The 27,771-nt window shown below is 40.1% G+C and overlaps 1 protein-coding gene across 4 annotated transcripts in view; it reads left to right on the top strand.

Annotated features, from left to right (window-relative positions):
• The window catches only part of ADCYAP1R1 (ADCYAP receptor type I), a 149,073-nt gene that overhangs the window by 42,584 nt on the left and 78,718 nt on the right, over positions 1-27,771 (top strand). For all 4 annotated transcript variants that reach the window (XM_037386839.1, XM_037386838.1, XM_037386837.1 and 1 more), the window contains exon 3: positions 12,758-12,863. In XM_037386839.1, the coding sequence (XP_037242736.1) occupies positions 12,758-12,863 (106 nt within the window). The remainder of the gene's footprint in view (positions 1-12,757; positions 12,864-27,771) is intronic.

Genomic DNA, 27,771 nt, shown 5'->3' with positions numbered 1-27,771 from the left:
AGAATCATAGAATCATTTAGGCTGGAAAAGACCTTTGAGATCATCAAGTCCAACCATTAACCCAGCACAGCCAATTTTACCACTAAACCATGTCCCTAATTGCAACATCTACACGTTTTTTAAACACTTCCAGGAATGGTGACTCCACCACCTCCCTGGGCAGCCTGTTCCAGTGCTTGACCACCCTTTCAGTGAAGAAGTTTTTCTTAATATCCAGTCTAAACCTTCCCTGGCACAAGTTGAGGCTGTTTCCTCTCACCCTGTTGCTTGTTACCTGGAGGAAGAGACCAACCCCCACCTGCCTACACCCTCCTTTCAGGCAGTTGCAGAGGGCGATAGGGTCTCCCCTGAGCCTCCTTTTCTCCAGGTAAAACACCCCCAGTGCCCTCAGTTGCTCCTCATAAGACTTGTACTGATGGAAATTATATTTTTCACTTTTGTGTTCATGAATTTTTCCTATATCTCTGTTAATAATAGCACCTTGAGGGTGACAGTTAAAATTCAGGGGGCAGGTCATCTTGTACTGAGGTCAGCTCCCCCTACATGGCCCTGCTTACGAAGGGAGGTTTTGGGATGCTGAGCAATGTGAAGTGGCAATCTTCTAGCTGTGTTCATGGTTTTGGGAAAAACCAAACACCAAACATCTGCAGAAGCCATTGTAAAATAACACCATTAAAACTGTGGAAGAATGAGATCCTGTTCAATGTATTATAACAACAAATAAAGGGAAAGTGACAGGGATGTGTATGAGCAACATTTGTCTAGAGAAAATTCTGTTTTCAGTACTTGTGGTTTGCATTTGGAGGTAGTGGCTTTTATTGAGGTTGGTTTTTGTTTTTGGGGGGTGTGTGGTTTTTTTTTTTTTTTAGTATGTAAAAATGTGAAATATCTGTATCTGTTGTCAAAAGTGTAATGCAGAAATTTAGAACACAAGTAACCTTGAAACTCAAATGAATCACAGTTAACATACACTGGAGTCACCCAGAATAACACGAGGGACAATATAAAATAGGTTTCACCAATTTTACTTTCAAATCTCTGTTTACCTGAAGTATGACAGCAATTTGCTCTTGTGGCAAGGGAATTGCTTCTGTTTCTCATTGTCAGTATGTATTAGACATACAGTATTTACATGTGTTAATTTTTTCTGCTGATAGCAGGAAAACCCAAGCTGTCCAAAATATCTGCTCCCATGTCTGACCCTACCTTTCTCCATCGAAAATGAAACCACCTTTCTTCTAACTTCAATCTGAACCAAATTAAAAGATTACTGCAATTTAATGTTGCCATATCAAGGGTTTCAGAGCTATATTTCCTTTTTTGACATACTACAATTCAGAAATAATTGGAGAGAGAATGCTTTACACGTCTTTATTCCATTGTGCATTTATGGCTGTAGGATGGTTGACAAGGGTCTCAGCTCTGTGGCAAGTAAAAATAGTGAAAATTGATATCAGTAGAGAGCTGAAAATGAAGCTGTTACAGTTAATAACTGAGAAATTCTGGCCACTTCAGGTCCTGGCCAGGCATTTATGTGGGAAAATTCATCTGAACCTGAGCAACAAGCTTTTCTGAGGCTTTTGGCTTGCTAAGAGCAGCAATGGAGGGAAAGACACAGGCATGAACTCGTGGCTCTCATGCAAAGCAAGGCGTGTTTTCTGAGGTCGTGTTGCAGGTATTGTGTGGCTTTCACCCGCCACCACTGCTAACTATGGAACCAAAATGTGACTTGTACTGCTGGGATGCATACTACGTCAAGACACATCAAGATGTGAGGTAATCTAGCAAGGCTGAAGGTTTCCGAACGAGTTATCAGTGAGGCTATGGTGTGGTTATTGTCACAAATGAAGTAGGATCCAACATTTTCAAGCCCAAATACATAACATTAGGCTCTCTTAGTCAACATACAAGGATGCTATTAAATATGACATGTATAAATACTCCAGCAGAACCCTTATGTCTTTCTCTAGGATGCCAGTTTAATGATTCTTCCACCCATTTAGCAAATTAAATTTGGGAAGAGAGGCTTGAATGTATTGGCCAGCACTTACTATCTTTAGTGTAGGGTAGCAACCATATATGCTTGGGCTTTAAAGGCCCCTTTTTTTCCTTTCCTTTTTTTTTTTTTTTTTTTGACGCTGAAAAATTGTCTCTTGTTTAAATATGCAAAAGATTCTGAGTCTTAAATGTCTGCGCATTGCAGTCAGCTGCAAACAGCACAGCTGAAGCATCTGTTAACCTCAGAGAGAGCCCCTGTGCCACCAGTTCTGCATCAAGAATGCCCTTGTACCTGCCAACCGAGGTGACTGGCTTAACACTTCAGAAGCCTGCTGCATTTTGCTGGAGCTGAAAACAACAGGAGGTGTACCATGTTAATAAAATGCATCCTGAATCTGTCTTTATTCAGTAAGATATTCCTTATCTGTGCAAATTTCTGTATAGCAGCAGAGCAGAAAATGCTGGAGCAGAATCTGGGTCATGACAAGACTCTGAAAGTGAGACCTGTGTCTTATCTGTCAGGGTTTGAAATGCATCCAAGTCCTGCTGGTTTATTTGGAATGAAGTCACCCTTTAAGGGGGAGATCTGTTCTTAGAAGAAGACCATCTCTATCACTGCATGTTGTCCCTCCTTAAATCAAATCCTACCCTGCAGTGATATAAGTGTAAAACAGGAATTTGAGATAGGGTAGGCAACCTGGCACTGTGTTTTGTTGTTTTGTTTTGTTTTCTAGTAATTTTACGATGTTATTTTTGAAACACGTTGTGTTTCTGAGTTACCTGCAACCTGCCTGAGGTTCAGCTCATGAAATATATTCTGGTCACTGGTAGGATTATCTAAGAGCACCTCACGAGCAGTGCATATATTGCTGCATGCATTTTATGCTGCTAACAGAGCACTTAGCAGAGCAGAAGCTGGGTCCCACCTATTTTCTACCCACATGATCATCTCATGGGCAGTCGCTGTGCAGCTTATCTATCCTCATGTGATGTGAAGCAAAGCTTTTGGATAAGGAGTCATGCAGGGATATAAATGACACTTTTTGGAGGAGATGGCAGCATTCTTACATCATGGTTCATAAGAACTTTGAGTTAGAGTTTATAATGGCAGAGTATTCTTGATACAAGTAGTAAATAATAATATTAGCAAATAAAATCTTGGGGTGGGTGGGCAAGAGGAGACTTTGGGAAGGAGAAAGAGGGAACTGTGTGCCTAACACATCTGCATCCAGAAATGGTTTTAAACACGCCATTCCACACCAGCTCAAATCTTTTATATAGTGTATTACCCTTCCAAAACACCATCTTTGCTTTTGGGGATCCTATCCCACAGCAACATGAACAAAAACCCCAAAACAAAACAAAAAATAAAAAGCAGGAGTGTTCAGGGTTGGTTTCGAACAGGGAAGATGTACTGCGGTGTAAGAAGGCTATAGCTGGCCCCCTGTCAGTGTGTGGTATTGCTGAATATTCTGCCTAGTGCGTGATGTGGACTGGAGATTTCATCACACATTGCTGGTTCTTATCCCTGCTTTCCTTCCATATAGCTACTGCTCTCAACTTCTCCGAAAATGGATTTAGGTTGGTGGATCTGGATTTTTTATAGTGTGTAAAAAGAAAATCCCGCATGTCACACCTCATCTAAGATGTTCTAGAGTTCTGCTCTTGTGATTAAAGAAAAGAATTGGGTGTGATTGTATTTCTGCATCTCTCAAGGTCCTGTGAAAATGTCAGTTATTGCTGTCTGCCTATTGTGGTTTTATTCTGGCTAACATATGGATCCCTGCTGATAGTGAGTCTGGGCATGTGCTTGTCTTTTATGGCATATATAAAAGCCGTATGTTTTTATTGTTCCTTTGAAATATCAGGAATAGGGAACTGAGATCCAAAATTGTACTCCATCACTCATTCACTGCATATTCTTGAGTGGGGCACATTTGAACTGCATTAAAATCGCAAGGCATGATCCTAGTTCAGAGGTGCATGTTCTCAGGTTTCGAAAATGTTGTTCATAGGATTAAAGGCAGAGGCCAAATCTCCCATTGTGTAAGTCCTTATTTGTCAATATACAGTAGCTGAGAAGTTGACTCCTTTAAGGAGACAACTACTATACAGCAGGTAATGTGGCTCCTTACCTTCAGTGACGCCCAGGGCATCTTTAAACACGTATCATTTTTGAGCTTACAAATGCCCAAGGCAGAAATGTTGCATGTGGCTAAATTGCTACAAATGACGAATGTGTCAAATGCCGTCTGCTGCCTCAGGGGAGGAAATTGTGTTGGTGGAAATGATCACCCCTTTAGCAATCACTTGTCTACCCAGAACAAAGCTACTCACTGTCACGATATAACTGCATATCACCAGAGATTATGTTTTCTAAGGATTACATTTAAATGTTAAAGAGCTCTTGCCAGATATTTAAATACTGGTGAACAGCTGTGATTAAATTGTGTGCCCAATGACAGTGCAATATTTTTGCTGGCCTATAAAATGTGGGGTGCTTAAAGAGGAAAACCAATGCAAACACTACAGATTCCAAGCAGGATGGGGATGAGATTCATCAGTGCAACATCTATAGCTGCACAAGTCACCTTGGGCTCTTGTTTTTGTTACTAGCAAGAAACAAACACTGACACTACAAGTCTTTCTCCATACCATGTCTTTCACCCAGGTAACTCAGACCATAAATATTGATCAACATAGAGTGTCCAAAACATTAAATAGCTGTGAGAGGAGTATCTGCTGATGCTTCTCAGCAGCACGGCATCGATGCAGGACTGAATACACGCAGATAAGGTACTCATCATCAGGCAGACAACCTATTTTATTAAATCACCTAATAAAGGTAGCATTAGCATCATTCTCTGTGGTATAAACCCACACCGAAGGATTACAGTGGTTAATAACTTTATACAAGAAAATTTTTGAATCTTCTATCATGTGGAAAACTCAGTTGTTTCAATATCTGTTGTCATCCTGCAGGAATATGTTCACATATCTAGACCTTTTTTTTCCTCTTTTTTTTTTTTTCTTTTTTTTTTTCTTTCTTCCCCTCCAGAGCAGATTGCATCACCTTTTAAAATTTTTATTCCAAAATAATAAGATATTTCAGTGACATCTTTAAGCAGAGCAGAAACTTTCCATACCCCTGACCTGGATTACTTGAATGACATCTCAGTTCCTCGACTGATCAGTGCAACATTTTATATCGTATTTTGTGTTTGTATCAATGATATATGGCTGTGAATGTGGCCAGCGCACAGGAAAGCGCAGCTTCATCATATTTTTGACAGTCTTAAATTGGGAGGTCAGAGGAAGAAGGCACTTTACAGCCATTACCGTACTTTCTTCCCAGGCAATGTCCATAGCCCAAGGACAACCAAAGCTGGTCATAAATGCTCTTAAGGTGACTTTTCTCTTTCTCCAGTAATTTGTTGGTGTTCTTTTTCCTGTGTATGGCCTCACCAGTCATCATTAGGAAGTTTTCCTACATTGCCTCTCTTCCTTTCTAATCCCCTCTGCTGAGTTCCAATGCTGGCTCGTCTCACCCTGTTGCTACTCTGGCACACCATTCAGTCTGCTCCCTTCTTTCCTTCATGAATATGTACTTTATTCCCCTCCTTGAGTTTTTACAGCTAAATAGTGGTGAAACCCTCCAGAGACAGGAAGGAGAAAGAAGAGTTTGTTGAGAAAGCTACTCTAGGCACAGTCTTTTGTGCGAAGATTTGATTCCTTGTGGGATTTGAGTGGGTTTTTTCTGTTTTGGGTTGTGGGTTTTTTTTTTCCCCTCCACTTTGGCACAATATGTGAACCAGCGTCACTTAGCACTGAAAGGAGGAGGGAAATTGAGAATGAGCTTGCTCACTTCCCATTACCACTGCTGTAATGAGCTCTTTGCCTCCCTTCTTCAGAATTATCCCCAGTCCTAAAGCCTCTCTGGGGAATATCAGAGTGAGAGCTGTAGCACGACTTGCTGGAGCCGCCTGCGGGGAGAAGTGAAAGGGAGGAACGTGTATGATAGTTGAGGGCAAATAGCTTTAATTTAATTAGTAGATTAATTAAAGCTTTCTCCCTTGGGTAGGGTATATGTGTGTGTGTGGTGAAAGTGTTTCTACACCCTCCTGTAGCTGTTCATCACACGTTTCTGTTCCAAGTGTGACTCAGATGGGGTTTCTATTGAACTTGCTTGGAGCCTGCACAAAACAAATTTCCTGTCTAAGATCTTTTCTCTTCAGGGTTTTGTTTAAATGTAATGAGGTATAAATGGGCAAATAATCACGAGTAATAACAAGAACTTGCCTTGCAAATGAATGTGGCAACATGGCAAATGCAGAACTCCTAAAAGCTTCTCTGTTTCGCTAGGTCCCCACAGTGAGAGAAGTCTTACATTAGCACAGATTCCTTCAGCCTTCAATGAATGAAAATCACCAAAAGTTTTTTTCAATGTGATAAACCATTCAAGACTACTTCGTACCCTTGCCTCTGCACGGTTTACATGGGTCCTGAGGAAAGGTTAAGGCCAACAGTGTCCTGGGCTGTATTAACAAGACAATAGCCAGTAGATACAGGGAAGTGGTTAATCCCCCTCTACGCAGCACTTGCTGGACCACTTCTAGAGTATTGCATCCTGTTCTAGGCTCCTCAGTGTATTAAAGATATCGATCAACTGTAGCAAGTTCAGAAGAGGGGACACCAAGATGGCCTGTAAGGAGAGGAAAATGGGCTTGTGTAGCTGGTGGAAGGAGAAAAACTTTTGGGACAACCTAGTAGCAGCCTTACAGTGTCTATGAGACATTATCAAGAGGGAAGAGCAATGCTTTTTGTCATGGTGATGGCAGGAGACAAATGGACTATGGTCATAGGTTGAAACAAGGGAGGTTTGTACTAAAGAGAGGCCTTTTTACCCTGATGATAAAGATTCTGGGAACCCTCAAACAAAAGGAAGCTTACAGATGTGGAAAAAGGGACAGGCGAGTTGGGAGGAATATAGGGATGTGGTCAGAACATGCAGAGATGCGACGAGGAAGGCTAATGTCCATTTGGGATTTATCCTTTGAGGAAAGAAGAAGGAAGACATGTAGCATGTGTTATTTGGAGTTATACTTCTAGATTTTTATCTTTGGAGAAGAAAGTCTCAGGAACAATAGGAGAAAGCCATTTTACATAATATAATCAGCAATCAGAAAAGGCTACTGAGCCTTTAGTTTCACCTCAAGCACATTATGTCTAGCAAGATTTAAAAAAAAACTTTTCCAATTAGTGGTTGCATCCTACCAGTGCAAGGCTTTGAGAAACGTTGCTTGGTATTGCCTGCTAATAGAGATAATAGGCTAAAGGTACACACTCGTTTAACTCAAGATGTCAGTTCCTGTGGAAGTTATCAACTATACTGAGAATGCCTCACCATACTCGGAAGGAGGTTTTTCAACTGATCTTCAAGATAAGAAGCTAGTTAAGGCAAACCTCATGGTTTAACTCCAGCCAGCAACTAAGTACCATGCTGCCACTTGCCCACTCCTCCTGCTGGTGGGGTGGGGAGGAGAGTTGGAAAAAGGTAAAACTTGTGGGTTGAGACAAGAACAGTTTAATAATCGACATAAAATAATAATAGACTAATAACAATAATAATAATGGAGAAAACAAAAAAAAAAAAAAAGAGAGGAGTAAACCCCAAGAAATCCAACCGATGCACAGCACAGTTGCTCACCACCCACTGACCGATGCCCAGCCAGTCCCCAGGCAGCAATCAGACCCCCCAAAACAACTCCTCCCAGTTTATATACTGGGCATGGCACTCTATGGTATGGAATGTCCCTCCAGCCAGCCGGGCTCAGCTGTCCTGGCTCTGCTCCCTCCCGGCTCCTTGTGCCCCTGCTCACTGGCAGAGCACGGGACACTGAAAAGTCCTCGGTTTAGAGTAAGCACAGCTCAGCAGCAACTAAACCATCAGCTTGTTATCAACATTATTCTCATCCTAAACCCCAACCGCAGCAGTGTGCCAGCTACTAGGAACAAAGTTAACTCTATCCCAGCTGAAACCAGGACAGCAAACTCAAAAATAGATTTACCCTATGTTGCATAACACATCTTTTGTCCAGAGTTACCACTTGAGAAGGCATCCATTGAGTGAACTGTTGATTATGCTGCTGTTATTTTCTAATCTGCAGTGAGACATGCATCTCTCTAGGAGCCATCAGTGTAGAAAAGTTACCATAACTTAAATTCATGTAAGACAGTTTGAAAGGGATCAGTGCCTTTTTTGGCAGTGTGCTCTGTTTGTGGGTTTTTTTCTGCACAATTTTCTTAAAACATAGTGTCAAAACTATGCTGCAGATTGTACAACTGTGCCTTGGTTTGAATAACTTCCTAATCGTTTTACCCTTTCACTTAGTCTGAAGTGTTTTGAAATTACAGTAGTTTGGGTGCTATTTACACAGGCAGACAAAAACGCAATCAAGCAACAACGTAAGGCCTTCCTGGAGACAATTTGTTCCACCGCCAAGCCAGTGTTGTGTGTACCAGTAATGATGTAAATCAGTTCTGAAAAAATCCAGATAATCAGAGCTCTTTCCCAAACACCTCTATTTTTAACACAACATTGTGCAAGTCTTGGCCCTGGTTTGACCAGTTGAATCATTGCTTGATAAGGGATTAAATCTAGTAATGTTTCCATGACAAAATAAGCTTCTTTGGGGAATGCTCACATAATAATGTATCAGTTTTTAAGCTAACTTTTTAAAACTGAAAGTCATGTACCAAAGTTTGTACGATGCTGTGTCTAATGTGAGGCACAGCCTGCGCTACACGCTGGGAAGAGGTGCAGAGCCACCACTGTGCTCTGTAGATCTTCGTGCACCGAAGCAGACAGCTAGGCATGCTGCCTTTCCAGTGGAGGAGGAATCTTGGGGAAAGGAAAAATTGCTGTCCAAGTTACCTTCACTTGCCTTGCTCCCACTGTTTGATATACTTCAACCAAAACAAGAAGAAAAAAGTTTATTTACATTTCCTGATGGAATAAACTGGCAACATGTGTTTACTTCCATGAGCAGGGAAGTGTATGATGCTCTTCTGATCCGCACAGCTCCTCCCATGGGGTTCTCTCCCTGAACCATCTGTATATTTGAGCAATTCCTTGCTTAAACATGACTCTAAAATTTGCTGATCTGATTTACCGAGCTGGGGCAGGTCTGGAAGCAGCAGAGATGTGTTCACCTGGTTCTCTGCTTAGGTGTATGTACCATCAATAGCTTTCCTAATGGAACAGTTCACAGTAAAGCAGTACCTTGAGGGTATGTGTCAGAGAATAATGTAGTTTGTTACCTAATGACATCATTGTTATTAACTTTACCGTAATGCCAAGGGAGCAACAAAGAGTTAAGTACTATAAGTTGCATGCAGCACATGCCGGGTTATTTTTGTGGTGGCCACCTTAATAAAAACAAATGAAGAAAAATGAAAGTTTTTAATTTGTTGTACAGCTGTAGTGCGGTAGCTAGCTGCTGTTGTCTTTTTCTGTTCCCTCACAACTAAACAGACGTCAATTCTATTTACTGTATTTGTATCTAGGCAAACATATGTCTTTTCAAAACAGGTGTGAGTCAAACTCCTTCACTCCACTGAGAGTAATTTTTTTTTTTTTTTTTTTATAAAAGAGTGAATTTCATGCACTATCTTCTTAGTTTCTTGATTTTTCTAGTATGTGTCAGAACATTCTTTAACTGCACATATCACTGATATCTTCTGGGAAACTGAAACCAGCCTGTCTCTGCTGAACTCAGGAAATTGCAAATGTCCTTGAGGCAAAAGAAATGAAATCAGGAGGCCATGAAGTTCAATCTCACACTTCCATTTGAATTGTGCTCTGCAGGGCAGTTGTTGAAGACTGACTTGACAGATTAAAGGCTCTACCAGTACGTAGTTAATGAAGAAACACAAAACATGTGGATCCTTTCAGGAAAACGTGAAAACATTAAAGGATCTCTACATTCAACAGCGAAACCTTTTGCTATTAGGAATCCAAACCCTTTTTTTTTTTTTTTTTTTTTTATTAGCAAAGATGACAAGCAGCTTCTCTGGCACGGAGGTTAATGTTTCCTCCCTTTCTCTGCTTTTTGTCTCAGTTTCTGTGTTCCCCAGTGTTTTGGGGTTTTTTTTGTTTGCTTTATTTTTTTCTCCCCACGCCCCCCCTTTTCCCCTCGTTGATGAAGAGTGCCACAAAATGGCATAAAAATGATTATGGGAAGTCACATCAAAATAGTCTGCCAATAGTGAAAGCTTAGCTACAGGGGCAGGTGAAGCCCATCGCTCTAGTGCCGTTTGTGCCCAGCTGCCTGCATTTCAAATACCTCCTGAGCCAGACTTACTCAGATACAATTGACTAAATTTAGTCAGTTCAGTCAGAGACATCTGACCAGATGTGCCCGTCTGTAAGGAAAACAATAAAATCTGAGCTCTTATCCTTAGGCTTTCTTTATAATCAAATCCTTAGGCTTTCTTTATAATCAATCAAGTCCTGGCTTTGGCTTACCTCTACTAAAGCAGACACCAAATACAAGAAGGATAAATAACTCTTTTGTCTTTTCACTATAGATTGAACTGAAACCTTCTCAAAGGTCTATGAGTGCCCCACAGGACATCAAAATCTGGGCATGGTGGGTTTCTTAGTGTTTAGTATCCTTTGATGAACTTTGCATAAATACATACATGCATATATATATGTATATGTTTTGACCTCCTGTAACATTGAACATTCACAATATCAAGGTGAAAGGAGCTCTTCAGGTTAAAAATAAGTGTGTGAAGAAACATTTCTTTTTGTTTATTTGTATCCTGCTTGCGTAGACAATATATATTGTAATATTACTATTACAATTTTTATTATTATGACTACTATTACTACATGAGAACTTTTCTAACCTGTACAGAAACTTCCATATTCATGTACTGAGACAACCCTTAGATGCTCCTTTCAGACCTGAGTGAACCAGCACCAGAACCCTGATTTACTTGCTATTTCTCTCTTATCTTTTTTAACAGACATTCTAAGAACTTGAATGTCAGCCAATGCAATTTTCCCAATCTTCTCTGAGGTTTAGGGGACGATGTAGCAAAAGCCCTTATGTTCTTGGGAGATCCTAGAGATCTGTGACAATATATATTTTCCAGGCCCATGGGAGCCCTTAAAACAGAACAGTGTTTGTTTTGAAGATAAACGAATATAATATGGTTATGCCTGGTGCATCCCACGAGGAAAATAGCTGAAATGTATTACTGGGATCTTGGAGATGAGACTATGTAGCATTATCAGTTCTAACAAATGGTGAGGAAAACTTCCCAACAGAGGTTCCTAAGGAAACCGTCGCTGTCTTTGAAATAAGGCTGGTGGCTTATAACTGTTATAAGGCCAAAAGTGTGCAAATGGCTCCACACCTCCTAGCACACACAAAAGCACAACGCAAGCACCACCAAACTAGGATTACTTGTGCTTTGGCATTTACTGTAAGTGTGTATTGAGTGTATTGTGGCGTTTCAAACTGTTCACTCCATTCTGCCTAATGGGAGGCGGGGGAAGTGAAGTTGTGTAGACGGGGCTCCAAAATAAATTGAAGAAGATTGAATTCGGGTATTGCTTTCCCCGTTTGTTTGTTCCTACATAGCAGGCAAGGCAAAACAGACCACTTGGCAGGTCAGGTACGCTCTGCTTCCTCTGTAGTTCTCTATCGTCAAGAGTGAAGGAAATGGGATGGGAAATATGAAACAGCAAAATTGTTTCAGTGAACCAGGGTGACCTACCCCATCTTCAACCAGTGCACTGATTTTCACGGTGCTTTCCGCGGTGTGATTTCAACCTTAACAGTGCCCCTGTAAAATGATCTAATGAAACCTGAGATTGTATTGCCCTTTAATTGATACACTCTGGCCACTGTCTGTGATAGGAATGAAATCTTGTATTGATTTCTGGGAATGGGTCACATTTTGTTGCTGCTTTGGGATTGCCTGCACTCTTTTGGCTGCAATGTTCCTCTTATAAACTAATTTCTTTTTGTTTTCATTTGCTTTCCCCCCATTTTTTTTCTTGCAGTGGGCTGCCTTAGAGCCCTAAAGATGGCAGGGGGTGGGGACACGGCGGGGAGAAAAAGAAGAGATTTGGATCAAGTCACCTCACTTTAATTGGCATTGCATTCTTTTTTTGGCAAGAAAATTGCCTTGTGTTCACTAGGAATAAAGGAAGAAGGAAACATTAAGGAATGGACAGGGTGAAAGATGAAGAGAAAGAGCTTTTAATTTAATTCTGAGTCCTGAGTGATGTTAATGGATTGTGCAAGACTCATAAGAAACTGGTGTAAGATCAAACTGAGCCTCAATTGATTTCTGATTCTTCTTTAAATTATTTCTCCATTTAGAGGTACCTTTGCTTCAGCCTTATATGAGGAAGGAATAAAATAAAATAAAGCAAACACATTAGAAATTATAGTTTGGCAGGGAGAACAACATAAAACCCCCCAAACAATTTATAAAAATTGTAATTCCATACTTTGGCCTTAAGCCTCCTGGAAGAGGTATTGAAATAAAGGAAAGAAAAAAAAAGGAAGAAAGGTTTGTTGAAAGGTTTTCTGCACTTTTCTCTCTTACAAGGATGCTTTTATTTCTTTAGCATTTTAGAACAGGACCTCAAAACTTACTGATGTTTCCTGGTAAACTCACTAGCTATTTTTAGTTTGTAATTATTCTTTCTCCACATTTTTTCCTCTCCTTTCAGGTTACAGCAACCCATTCCAATTGCATCATTAAAAAGGAGCAAGAGACCTGTCTAGAGAAGATACGGAGGGCAGCTGCCCTGAACCCTTTCAATGACTCTTCTCCAGGTGAGTTGCAGCTGGGGACAGACCATGTACGTTGAAGTCATGCGTTCGAAACATTCCTGTCATGTCTGCAGGGGGTTTCAGCAATGTCCATGCAAACATCTTACGGTAATAGGTGCAGTCACTGCAGCTGAATGAGCTTAGAGAGACATTATAAGGACAAAAAATCAATCAATGGGGATGTACCAGAACAATTGCTGGTTATTATCAGAGGTCAGGAACTTGCTTCTGTACTTTAGGTGATGCAGTGACATATGACTGCAAAATTAATTCAGAAAAAAAAAAAAAAGAAATAAAAGAAAAGAAAAGGAAAAAGAAACAGTATGCCTGGAGAGGCCTTGGTAGTGTTTGTGTCCTCTGCTTGTGCAGGTGGCAAAAGTTATTGGGAACTGGACATAAGACTAAGTGCATCGTTGGTCTGTTCTGTGACAACTCGTTCCCCCTCATCAGCTCAGTGATAACTTGTGCCTGCCTCTCTCATGATCTGAAGACCTTTACAGGGATTAACATTGTGATGACCATAATCTTGATGAAGAATACTTGTGCTGTTGCTGAGCTAAGAAACTGAGGCAGCAAGCAAAGAAGAAATTAATAGTTTAATATCCTGTCTCATTTCCCACTGACTGCAGCAGCAGCTGCCTATGGCCAGTGCCAGTGAGAGAAGGGCAAAGAATGACAGAGAAACTAATTGGAAATCAGGGTCCATTTTCTGAGTCCTGTCCAAACAGCTTCTACTGTGACTAGAATTGGTAAAGCTGCAGAGGAAAGCAGATAAAACACATAGTGTGTGATAAGAAGGGAGATTTCTCTCCCCTTTTCCTCACCATGTATTTTAGCCCAGAAGCAAGGGAAGGCAGGATGCAGATATCTGTGTTATCAGAGCATCCTCTGAAGCAAGCTATTCCTGCATTTTAGCTGCTAGTATTTCCATCAGAGTCCTCCTATTATTCAGCTCATACATAAGGTCATTTTTGTTCTGCTTCCCAGCTTCGGGGAAACGAACTGTGTGGTTTGGCGAAATTGAGGAAAGCATGTACTGCAGGCAGTTCATTTCAGCCCCAGTGATGTGGGTTTAGGATCCTCTTTGTTCATTACAGAAGATCTTCCCAATTCTGCTGAGGTCCAGAAGTGGCTTATGCAGGGACAAAAGGGAAAAAACAACGTGTTCCTCCTCCTGTACCCCCAAAATAATGTCAGAAGCTGACCATGAGCCCTGCTTCTTATGATTATGCAATGACTAAGATTCAAGAATTCATAGATTTTCTCAGTTCAAGAGAGACCATTTTACCAGCTAGTTGGTACTTTATCACTCAAACCCAGAATAACCCTGGCAGTTACGCCTGTTCCAAATTAAAGTCCATTTCTACTGTTGCCTACTAGAATGCCTGTTCCAAATCCAAAGCACACAGCTCAGAGATAGAGGAGGTCTGGAGCCATCGGAAAGGCTTTTGCATCTCCATGTGATTAAAATGTATCACCTACTCAGGCAGGCAGGGACTGAATCCTTTCAAGTAGTAGCTCAGCAGCAGAATCCAGATGCTCTTTATTCTGTGCCCCTAGTAGTTTTAGATTGAATTACTGTATAGAAGATTTTCCCAGGCTTATTGTGCATCTTTCAGTTGTTCACCACATCCTGTGGCAATGAGTTCCACAGTTTATGTGGCTTTGGGTAAAGAAACCACATCACCTCCAAGGCATTTATTTTCCAGTGAAGAATTCTAACATGTTTCTTGTTTGAAAGACATTTCATTCCATGGATCCTGTTTGTTGCTTTTTCTCTCTACCTTTTTAAAATTAGTGTAGATGTGTTTTATAGGTATTTCATTTCACCTCTGGGACTACAGCATTCCACTTTATCCCCTTTAAGTCCTGACCTTCCAGACTCACCTTTCATTACATGATACTTATTTCAAACCAGATCTAGCCACCATCACTCCCAACAAAGCCTTATCTCCATAGTTAAACGATGGGACATCAGCAGAGCTCTACCACCCTCACTGTTTGCTCAACATCCTTGAGATACTACTTACTGTATTTGGAATGACACCTTGCTGCTGCCTGCTAACACGGGGTGTATCAACATGGGATACTCCATACATGATAGATTCACATACCACAGGATTTAAGAAAATACCACAGTTATCTGTTTACTCCAAAAGCACTTTTGCTCCTGGTCTATTACTGGAATGGAGCACTATTCACCACAACCGATCCTGGCTTTTAGGTTAAGTTATCAAGCATTGGTTGGAGAAGTTTTGTTATGAAACTCCCCGAAGACATAGTAACTGCCCATAAATTAAGCAGCCTTGTGCAGTGTGTTGATTCCTCTCTCTTTTCACTTGCTGCAGACAACCTATTTTTCACCTGGGAGAAGTGAAAATTGCCCAACATTTGTTTTTTGTCATTCATCTGTAGCAGTAAGACATGTTAATGATGGCGGGTAGGGGAGAAATATGATATTAACTTGTTTCCTTCAAAGAAAGAGAAACATAAGAAATAACTCCCTTGCTTGTCAGAAACAGCTGAAAGAAAGAAGAAATCCCTCCTGGCTGATGAATAAACTTCTGTTTATTTAAGAGCATGGAGAAGCACAAAACTGCCTCATCTCCCTTTGGACTATTTCTGCATGCAAATTTCCATAGAACATTTCAATATATATGTTTTTTTCTGAGGATTTATTTCTCCTCAAAGGGGCTGCAGGGTATAAAATGGTATTGTGAGTTTTTAGGGAGTCTGTAGAGGTTTGGGCACATGTTCAAGTTCCTGCAGCTTAAAAAAAACATCCACCAAATCAGCTGAACTACAGTAACCCATGCAAGCAAGGTAGCTACAGTCTTCTGTTGCATGTGAAACAAAGTCAAATGATCATGTATAACATTTGGGTCTGGGACATGAACAGTCCTTGTGATCTGTATTTCTAGTGTCTAGAACAATAATATTACACATCATGAAAATTATCCCAAGGTGCCCACGTGGTGCAAAAAATAATAACAATAATAGTAGGTTTTCTGCTCCTGTTTGGGGACCTTGTTTTCTGCACTAATATTTCTCCTGTTTAAAAGTACTGCATGGAAAGCAATGCACTTTGATGTCAAAAGAGAAGAACATCTTATGGCTTCCTACATTTTTGCAGTAATTCAACTCTCCTGCCTTTGCTTTGGCCCCTTGCTGTGCTCAGCATCTGTGAACACAGACATAAACTAAATGGTTCCCCAGAGTTCCTCTGGGTGAGGTCCAACCCAAGCACAATGTTGATGCTGCAACTGCAACCACAAGTCTTGAAGAGCAAGGCTGGCACTGTATTATGGAAGGCATCCAGCCCTGACTTGTCAGGGCTCTGATGTTTTCCCCTTTCCCTCCTGCTGTACCTCACATACCCAGATGTTATGCTCATTACTGTTTTATTCTTCACAGCACTGTTTTCTCTCCTTCTGCTGCTGTGTAATGCCTATAATGCTTCAGAGACAATGATTGCCTTGAGATTTCTGTTTGTTTTTTTCCATGAGTTTTATGACATCTTCTTCCTCTGAAATGCTTTAAATTCTTTAGGAGCCTTCATATGAAAAGAAATAAGGGGTATGTGCTGACCCTAGGTGTCCCTCCCTGCTCAGCCATCACCTACAGCCTGAATGAAAAAAAGAATTTGAAGAAAACGAAATCTCAGCAGGACCCAGAATCGGAGTCTTTTGTTCTGGAAAGGGAGTTAAAGAGATAAAGGGGAATAATGAATGAAAGCCAAAGGCCGAAAAGAAAGGAAGGAGGGTAATGATTACTTCATACTCAACTTCGCCAGGCAGTGGAGCCAGGCTATTTCTTACATCAGTGTTTCCGATGTCCTTTGTTTGAATTTTTGTCCTTGTTCTAGTGTAGAGCTGCCCCAGCTCCTGCTGGACCCTCTTGTAGCTGTCAGCAGTCCTCAAAGGACATTCTGCCAGATAAGAATTGATAAAGCTCACTGACAAATCATATGCATCCTTTTTCGTTTTTATTTTTTCCCATCCAGACTCTACTGACCTGTTCCCTGCCCTGGGGCTAGGAAAGAATGGCACAGGAGTTACTCAGATACTTAATGACAGTTTCCTGGGTTGTGTACACTTAGCATGGGATTCATCTAATTAAATGTTGATACCTGCAAATGCATCTGCACTATGAATGATGAAGTCACCTTGCTCATTTTGTAGCTCTGGATATCTAATAAGTAGAGCCTGAGACATAATTCATTTCATCCTCAAAGTAGATTAGATGATGCCCTTTTTTTCTCTACAGACATATGTGGAAGTAAAGGTGGCTATCTCAGCTGTAAATATTTACATTGTTGATGTCTACATTTTATCAAACAAATCCTACCTTTAGCATCTGGCTCTGCTATACTGAGTAGGTCACGCCAGAGGTCTGGATTACTCTATATTTACCATGGGATGTTTTGATGTGTAGGTGTCTTCTTTATGACATCCATGTACTAAACTGTAGTGGATCTACTTAGACTTGTGTAAACAAGTTTTGCAATCAATGTTTCCTTGAGTGGTGACCTCCAAAGACAGGCAGAGGTGTTCAGCAGCCTGCACATTCACACTTGCCACACACATGCACTGACAAAGTCAAGCTCCCAGCTGTCTTCCGCTTCCAGGTGGGTTTGTATCTTACCTAGCTGTAATTCCAAGGACCATACACATTTGTCTGGCTTGATCTGGGATCTGCTGAGCAGTTTAATCTGATACTGTCCATGGGGGCACAGGATCACAGCCAGCACACATGCCACTCAGAGAAATCCCATAATGGTAAGAGCCCTGTTGATGAAATGTAGATTTCTCCAGCAGTAGTTTGGCATAACAGACTTTTCCCAGCCTGTTACCTGTTTGTCTTTGCACTGTTGGAACTTGTTTTTCCAGACTTTTCCCCTGAATGTGGTGCTGTCTCAAATCGTGGGGGAGTTCCTTGAGTGATCTGCAGATTTGGGCCTCTGATTTAGTGTTTATAGTGCCTAAAATGCACTAATCTGGAATGAGCCAAGCTATGATAACAGTGAACATAGTGCAAGAATTTGAATAGAAATGGAAGTGACGAGGACTCATTGGTGATTATGTGGTTCATGACTCACTGTCAAATTAAATTTTAACTTGTAACCCTGGTAAGCTAGTCCCACTTCTGTCCTTCCTCTGAAAAATGTTGAAGGGCAGTTGCACTGCCAGGCAAGCCAAGAAATTCAAATGAAGTACTTGCAGGGATGTGATGTCTACAATGATCTTGGTTAAGAAGAATCCTATCAGCGAGTTATCCCATAAATCAACAGGAGGGAAACTGGTAGGGACACCAAGGGGGTAGGAGGCAGTAATTAGAAGATAATGGTGGTAATGCAGGGAGAGTAGATTCTGAAAAGTGTTTCCATGTTCATCTAAAGATGGAGCAGGTTTCTTTAGTTTTAGATTTTTATTGGGTGTCTTGTCAGCCTCCTGTTCTTTCAGAGCCTTTTAATTATCTGCTCTTATTTCCCTTGGTGCCACCAGGAAGACATTACTTTGTCGTGTGCCTGCCTATGTGTGGATGTATCTCCCTTATTGATGCAGCTGCACACAAGAACAATAGAACTAGGATTGTTCGTCTCACACTCAGCTTTTAAAAACTATTGAAATCCTGGAGCTGGGAGGGTATAGCTAAGAATATGTCTCTGTACTTAATTGTTTTCTACTTGGCTCCTATTTGAGCCAGGATGCTGACCAAGATAGCTTTGATCTGCCTGGATACATCTGTCTTTGGTCAAAGTGGCTTTTTCGTGCTGATGGATTTAGCCATGTGACACTGCATAAAGTGTCTTCTACTAACCTCAAGTTAGAGATGGTAGAAACAAGCAAAAAGTTCAAGGTAGATGTTAGGGACCATGTGGCACCAGGGTTAGGATTTGTGCTCATTTCAGACATCTATACTGTAGAGATCTGTATCTGAACAGGGCATCCATGCAACCATCTGTACCCAAGCTGTGATCAAGCTTTACTCTTTCTCAGGCAAATGCAAGAAAAAGAGCTTCACTGACCTCTGTTTTCCAAGCATTGCCAAAGATTAGCTCTTTGCTGAATGTCTCTGAGTTTATCAACACAACACTGTTTGTTCATCAGCTGCAATGGATGAATTAATGTTCCCTAAGTATGGGTTTATAAAGTAGAAAGGCCTTTATCAATGCTAGTTATTTAAACTGTACTTACGTGACTTAAATTTGCCTTATTTTAGACATCCATCTTACATTAAGTCTATGACGAGTGTCCATTTGTCTCCATTGCCTCTTAATGCAATCATTATGGAGATCTGAAGTTGGGTGGTATGAATTCTATGGATAATAATGTAACAGAACTGGAACGAACAAAATCTTCACAATCCAGGCAGAAACCAAGCTGCAGGCTTTATAAAGAATCTTGTTCTCAAATGCAGCAGCAGAAGCTAAAAAGGATGTTATGAGCCTACTATGAATTCGGTCACATTAGTGAAGCTGAAAGCCTGGAAGGGCACTGTCATTGAAAAAGTTCAGGATCAGCTTTGGTAGGGGAAATAAAGGGTGCTGTGTCACAGCCAAACTGCTTTGGAAAGATCTATGAAACTTTTTCTTGCTAGTCATGGCTGGAGAAAAGAGAAATCTCCAGTGGGTGAACCACTGGCATGTTCCTATTTCTTGGGAAAGCCTCTACCCTGCTTCTCATCCCTCTATAATATACAGCCAAGCTATACTTCTATGTGTGGTCTGACGGGGAAGACAAATAGTGTAAAAACAATAATTTTACTGGTGAAGAATTCCTAGTAACAGGGATTAAAACCCCATCCATGTACCCTAGATATAATGTGAAGCTGCACGTATTAATGCCAGTTGAGCTGGGGTGTTTATTTGGCGTTGTAACTCTCAGCTGGGGTCCTGGTCCTGGTTGCAGGAATAGTTTGCTGCAGGGCAGTGCTGTGCTTGTGCAGTCCTACAGCTTTTGCGTCCAGAGCTAGCTGGGTTGCCATTAGACTGGGGATCTCTGTACCTAATTCTTCATTAGCAATTACAGAGTCTTTGGTAATCTCTACGTGTCTCAGTGTCAAGAAAATCTTTCCTTAATGTACTATCCCTTTCTTTTCAATGCCATGTGCTACCCACAGTATAATGCTAACCCATGGCAAATTGGTGGAGTGTGTAGGGCCATAGGTGCATCATGCAGAACCAGAAGAGAATTCTGCCATGGATTTTTTTACAGCACATATGATAGGTATAGATACTTTAGTCTCTGTCCTGAGAGTATTAACCCCAAATCCTACTAGTTCTTACTCTCTGCTTTGTCTCCAGGGATGTGTTTTCTCTTGATTTTACTAACTAGCACCTCAATTATCTAGTCTAAACTAAGTCTAAGTAGCCACTGAAGAGTTGTGGGTCATTCCTTAGCGTTATTCCTTTCAAACTTCTATGAGTTCCTGCCATTTGTGGGATAAATTGTTCTCTGGAATGACCTTTTTCTTTTTACTGACTCCAGAGGAAAGCCAGAGGACAAGTTCAGCTAGATGGACTCTAAGAAAGTTAAAACTTAGGCGAGGTGATCATCAGCCTGGGAACTGTCAGTTAAGGTGACTCAGAAAAGATGCAAAAATTGCTGTAATGGAGCAGATATCTCTATTATCTCCTTGGGCAGCATGAACACATTCTGCCAACAGATTCAGCAGCATTTTGGTGGTTTAAATGAGGACTGCCTCCTTTGCAAGCCCTGCTAATAAATCTAAGTTTAGTCATCTTCTGAGCTTTTGCTGGACTTCCATTCAGATGGGAAACGAAGGGAAGGAAAAGTACTGGAATTTAATGCCTACAGCTCTGAAAGCCATTAACTGCAAAACATGTGTATAAGCTACTATTCCCATCCCATAGTATATTCATTGCAATAATTCCTACTTGGTTCTTTCAAAGCTATTACTTTTGTAATCTCCAGAATTGCCAGGAAGTCCTTCTTTAATAACTGAGGAACATAAGTTAAAAGAAAATAAAAAGCGGAATGGAATTTGTCTAGGCAACTGGGTAAGATATTGACTTAGATAAAATTAGTTTCTGGGAGCAGGGCTGTATAAAAATATTTTTCTGCAAGCAGTTTAGTCATTGAAAAATGCAAGTTCAGGTTAAATTCTTAAATAATTTACACCGAAAAAATAATAATAACCATTAAGAAATTTGGAAAATAAAAATCTATTGACATTTCATGACAGAACATTGTTTCAGAAGTATTGCTGGTTTAGTTAGGGTTAAAAAATCAATAAATGTTAAAATTAAAAATAAAAAGCTAAAAATAACATTTCTTATCTGCCTATCCAACTCTGTATTTCACATCAGCCAAAAAGGAAGAAAAAAAATGTCACTTAATTGAATAGAATGAAGGTTTTATTCTTCTTTTTTGTTTAACCATTGAAACAAAATATCAATTTACACAATTCCACTTGTGAATTGTGTAATTCAAACAGTAGTTCATTGTTTCTATGGTGACAGCTAGTTCATTAAAACACACCACCTCTCTTTTTTTGTCCAGAGTTTAATAACATCACAAAGTCTAGTCTTACCTTCTGCTACATGGCACACACCATGTGTAATGAGAAGCTGATCTGGAGTAAGCAGGGGCAGCTTCTTTACAGAATATGCAGAGGCTATCAGTAAGTGAGGGTTTGCTCCATATACCTGTTTACTTGGTTTTGGGATTTTTTTTTATTTGTTTGTTTGGGATTTTGTCTTTGTATTTCTTTTTTTTTTTTTTTTTTAATGAACATTTTCAAATGCAAAGTGTAGTAGATACATTTGCAACAGATTTCACCTGTGGGGCAGGGGAATTGTTTTAATTCATGTTGCCCCAAACTGCAATTGTGAGCATTACATGTAAACTGCAAGCATGATATAACCAGGTCACTTTGGTTAAAAAATGAGCCATGAATAGCAGTAAAAGTTATGCAATGAAATGAGTGATGCTCTTTTTTGTGCTGCTGTGACCTGTTGGTATCTTCAGTCATGGACAGCTGGCAGCTGTGACAACCTACAAACATTTAACTTTTTAATGTCTACAGTACCATGGCAGAAAAAAATACCCAAAAGTCTATTAACATGTCACCTGAATTATAACTGAGTGACCGTCTATGATTTTAGTTTGATTTTCCTTGGATTTTTATAGCTCTTTTTAAATTATGTGCTTGTGCTATATCCTGTCAGGCAGCTGCTGCAGTCTTCTGCAGAACCAAATATGTTTCAGAGCTGAATTAGTTTCCTTGCATGCAAACTGTGTTTTCAGGAAGGTCCTAAAAACATGTTATATTTCTCTAAAAATGAGTGTCAAGTGTCAGACCACTGGATATTCTTTTAAAAGGTAATTCTGTGAAAATACTCTTTTGTTCCTATTCCCATGGCATATCCTGTGGCTGGCTGCTGTATTTTCTGACAAAAGTGAGTCTTTATTGCTTCAGTAGATTGTCAGTCTCATCGAAAAAAACACAGCAGCAAGAGTGAATTCGATTCTTGCTGGAATCAATGGCACAGTTGACTGGTTTCAAGGATCTTTATTTCTAGTGATGGAACATGGATTAAGACAGCACCGACTATCTTTGAATTTCTCTGCACTGGCAGTGACTACATTTCAGAGAACTCCTAAATGAACCCTAGGCTTTGCCTGTAAATTTTAGTGTCCAGAAAGTTCCTGAAGCAAAGGAATTAGGGAAATATGTTGGAGATTTTTAGGACCAGCTTCAGGTACACATAAACAGCAAGTGTCTCTACATTCCTCAGTGTATCAAGACATTGTGACACAGGGCCTACAGAAGATCTGTGTCTATCGGGACTGGCAATTCAATCTCCTGAAGCATCTCAAATTGCAGTAAAGCCCTATCTTTGTGAAAATAAATCCTTTACAGTGGAAATATTTGATGTAGCTACGTAAAAATTCCATGTTCAGTCTAAGTTTGTCACCCCGTCTTCATCAATAATCAGTGATGAAAAACAGAAGACTTCAAAGTGCAGATCATTACCCGCAGACACCTTCATTTTATCACTGGAATTACTTTCAGGGCTTCAGTAAATACATCAGCTTGGTGGGCTATAGTGGAACCTGAGACACTGGGGAAAGTGTTTTAATATATAGAGTCAGATATTCAGTGTCATCTGAGATACCCACACAGTGCTGGAGGAAGGCACAGGCATACTGGAGTAACAATATTGCAGTAGAAGCAGGAGGTCACCTCAGGTGGCACTGAGGCAGCTGAAGCCCACCTCAGCCTGCATACAGACATCTGTATTTAGGTTTCTTAGTCTGAACATAAAAAGCTATAGGATTCACTGAATCAGGGTGATGAAACATTGGAACTAGTTGCCCAGAGAGACTGTTGATACTCCATCCCTGGAAACACTCAAGGTCAGGCTGGATGGGGCTCTGAGCAACCTTATCTGGTTGAAGATGTCCCTGCTCGTTGCAGTGGGGTTGGACTAGATGACCTTTAAAGGTCCCTCCCAAATCAAACCATTCTAGGATTCTATGAACTTGATGGAAAGAAATAGGCATCTCCAGAGAACCAGTCATGCTTACTAAGAGAGCCCTCTCAAAAAATGAAGGAAGGGTTGTTTGCTGAAGGATGTTAATCAACCTATGCAAAAATGCCTATCTTTTTGCATTGATTGCAGAGACAAAGAAATAATAAAAAATTACTGAAGTATTCTGAGCACTGACTAACAGAGATATGTTTGGTTTTAAACAAAGAAACCACAGGATTAATGTACATACAAACCCACAAAAGTTTGGTTGTATTAGTCTTACCTAAAGAAAGGAAAGGACAGTACAGCAATTATTCATGATCTCTGCTTGAGTTTCTAAAAGCCTAGAACGATGCGAAAGATACTGGTACATATGGTGATAGCTAATAAAGAGAAAATACAAATGTTGATGCTTTCTGTAATTCCTTAGTTTTGGGCTTCTGTTGGTAACGATTTCATAAAGTATGGCCATGGAATATAATCGGATCTACACATACAGACTGAGAGTTGGATTCTTGGCTGTGCTAAGGGTATGATTTATCACCCTTGTATGATGAAGGATCTGTAATATACCTACTGATTCCCATTCTACCCGACAATAGCTCCTCAAGATAATGTTTCCTGTTGCTGGTAATGATAATCAGGATCCTTGTTCCTTCTTCTGGCTCTGTGATGGAAGAAGCACAAAAAGGGAATAAAGACACAGTGTATGACACTGGTTTTTCATCAGCTGACAGGGCTATGAACTTGTGGAATGCACAAAGCTTTTCCAAGGGAAGTGTGTGTGGGAAGCAGTGCTCCAGCCTGGGGTATGTTGCAGAGAAGCTTGACCAGAATCCCCCTTTTACTTATACATGGTGACTGTGGACATTTGCATAAGATGACAATGACGGTCGTCAAGCAGCATGTATTGTCCTCTTTCTGCCTTGTTTCTCACCAATCCTTCATTTAGTCTCTCAACAGAGGTAGATTTAATAGGCTTAGCAGTGGCACAGCCCAAGAAGCAGACTGGTTGGACCTGATTTTCTGGGATATAATGGGACTTTTGTGAGCTTGCTATGAAGGTGGTGTTGCTTGAAGGTCCTTTGTTATTCTTCTGTACTTTGATATGAAGATGAGAACAATATCAGCGTTTTCTTTCTACAGTGAGACAGCATGGAGGTTTTCTCATGGAACCTGAGATTTCTGTGCTATAGGTATTTTTATCTCAGCTGTTGCCCCAAAGCTGCCTTCACGGTCAGTGGACAAAAGTCGGCTTTTTGAGGGAATGACTCTTCAGACCTGTTTCAAATGTCTGCTTTCAGATGAGAGACATTGTTCTCTAGGATTGCCTGTTTCTATCTATTCCTACAAAAATACTGAGGGCTATTCAAATGTGGAATTGGCAACTGGTCATTTGTATCTCACTCTGGAAAGCACACTTGCCAATTACTGCTTGCTGTGTTAATGAGAGCGGTTGCCTGCACTTAGACCACTAGTGGGAGAACAGTAAATGTGATGGGAGCAAGAAGGGGTTAGAAAAAACTCCAATGGCTTTCTGTTAATAACTGTAAATGGAAGAACTTCTGTACACTCCTAAGAATCACTCCCTTTTCGCCAGTGTATGGGCTTCTGCAGGAACATTCTGATATACCATATTTTCTATATTTAAATTTCTATATTTAAAATCACTCTGTTTGGTATCTGTGTGGATTGCAGGATCACTTGGAAAGCTCTGGTCATGGATCAAGTGTTGTTAGACCAAAGACTCCAGAGAGTCATTTTAGCTGGTTCTTTACCGTGAAATGTATTTTTTCTTATAGGGCTTCAGCAAGTACTGATAGTCTCACATAGGTGGCCAATGACTAAAATTGCCCAACTGTACAATTTAATTTCTTTTTTTCAGCTTATTCTGAGCTTCATCCACTACTTCTTAATATACCTTACAAACTTAAGCCAAGAACTTTATTACAGGAAACTACCTACTCAATAATACATGCAATTGAATAAATGTAATAATTTGGACTCCTGACAGGTTTTGCATATTGATTTTTCCTCAGCAAAACAAAACCAAAGAACAGTAAGTTAAATCATCTTCAGACAGATAAGCAAGTTACAGTACTATAACAAGTTATTAAATACTCCATCTGCTAAGTGGTAGAAAAATACTTGTACGTACTCCTCTCACCATGGCAAAAAGGACATAATTCAGATTTACTTACCCTCAAAAGCAGAAGTACGGAATAGCTCACATGAATAACAACACCTTAAATATCAACTCCTGAGCTGGCCCTTACTAAGCTCCATTTTTTCCACAAAGTTCTTGATATTTCTACTTCATTAGACACTTAAGCTATGCCATTTCTTTGGTTTGAAATTAGAGTGAATCAGATCTTGATCTCCTCTGCAGGATGCTGAAGAGATTTAGAAAGTGGAGACAGCCCTGCAGTATCTGCTGAACTTTATAGCCTCTTCCATCACTGGAAGAGTAAAGCAGCAGGAACTGCATGTCCAATATTAATTTTATTTATTTATTTATTTATGCATTTATTTATTTATCTATCTATCTATCTGTCTATCTATCTATCTATCTATTTATTTATTTATTTTAGTTTCTTTGGCAAGGGAGGGTGGGGGTGGGAAAGGGGGATCCTTGGCTTTGTCCATGAGCTGCTAGCCAGCACTGCTGACTCAGAATGTGCATGGTAATTTGCTCCTGGCAAAAGGGAGGAAAAGAAAATGTGCAATTCTTTCCCCAAATTCCTCTCATGAAATAGAAGGAGCAGGAAAGGAAAAAGAGAAATACCTCTCAATCTCATGCACTTTTCCAGCCTTTTGTAAAAGAAATTAATAAAGAAGAGCTCTTCTCACATGTTTTGTTTTGGGGGACATAAAGCTTAATGTGCTGAAATATTTAATTCTAGGGAGAAGGATTTTGTGTGCTATACTAGAAAAAAATTAACTTGGCCTGTGCTGCTGTTATGCTTCCCAGCTTGAGATTTCATTTTCCACATATGTATTCCACCATAGAAATAAGTTATTCTGTGGTGCAGGAACACTTTAGCAGTACCACGCTGAAGTCTGAAGGTGAAATTAATCACACATTAGCTGGCTGAAAGCAGAATGTTTGCTTAAAGTGGACGTGTAGGGTCCTCCATTGGGGGGAAAAAAAAAAAAAAGAAAAAAAAAAAAGGAGGGGGTTTGACCAGCTTGTCTTTGATATATATTTTAAGATAATTTGCTAATTTTAGATGCTTCAGAAGTAGGGTATTATACCTTCTCTTCTGTCAATATGTGATCTGTTTTTTCTTCATTTCATATCTAAGGGAACATTGAATGCTAGAGTCCAATCCTAAGTCAACTTTTGGTTTTGTTTATTTTTGCAAACATATGCATCATTCCAACAACATAGTTGGAAAGGAATAGAATTTAGAAAATTTGCCAAGCAGAATTCAGAATACTGTCAGTTAAAATAGATGTTCTTTCTTCCTAATGTTATTTCTGAATTTTGCTCCTGGATGCCATGAAGACTCATGATTTTGACAGCTTGATGAATACATAGCATTTTATAAATTATTTACAGATGAATCAAAGTAATTACCTGCCTCTTTCACCATACTGTAAACATGTAGTTTAGAGGCACTTTTGCTTCTAACATGGGTAGGTTTGAGCCTCAAGCCATCAGGAAATCTCCAAACAGACTCGCCTCCCAGCTAATAATATATTTATGACTACAATTGGCTAATTTTCTGAAAAGATCACTAACAAACTACACTTTTAAGACTTTGATAATTCTTAAACTAAGCTCACTACCAAAATAAGAGCAGCAAATACCCAGCCAGTGTGGGAGGGTTCTGCTAACGGCTCTTACCCTTCTCCCGGTGTAATTCTGCTGCTGTCAGTCTGCAGCCTCAACCCCCACTGAATTCAACAGGCATTTTCAATACATGTTTCAGCAAAGAGAACTGTACCAAGCTCTGTATTTAGGGGAAAATGGCCTCCTTGGGGAACAATTGCATCACTGGATGTTAGACATCTAATTTATTGGCTAAATTAGCTGGCTAGTCTCCTAAGACTCCTTGTGGAGTTGATAGATACTGAGATTTACATTCAGTTTACATATTAAAATATCTAAATTAAGGTGTCTTAATATGCAAGCTGAGTCCCACTCAAAGTGTACCCATAATCTCAAAGAGTTTAGCTGCCTATTTCATTTCCACAATTCACTATTTTATTTTCTGTCGCTTTTTTTTTTTTTTTTTTCAGTCGACTAAATGGGATCCCTACTCAACTAGTTTTGCCAGGTAAGGCATGTTCCTGAAGCTAGATGATGCAGTGTTCACCCTTCAAAAGCAGATAGATGAGTCTTGTGGACAAGCACCTGGAGGTGCTCTTCTTATTGATCCTTTTCTTTGCCTTTCTGATTACGCT

The sequence above is a fragment of the Falco rusticolus genome, chromosome 4 (genome assembly GCF_015220075.1).
Source record: "Falco rusticolus isolate bFalRus1 chromosome 4, bFalRus1.pri, whole genome shotgun sequence".
NCBI lineage: Eukaryota > Metazoa > Chordata > Aves > Falconiformes > Falconidae > Falco > Falco rusticolus.
Note: the sequence above shows the minus strand (reverse complement) of the source record. Positions and strands in the feature narration are given on the sequence as shown.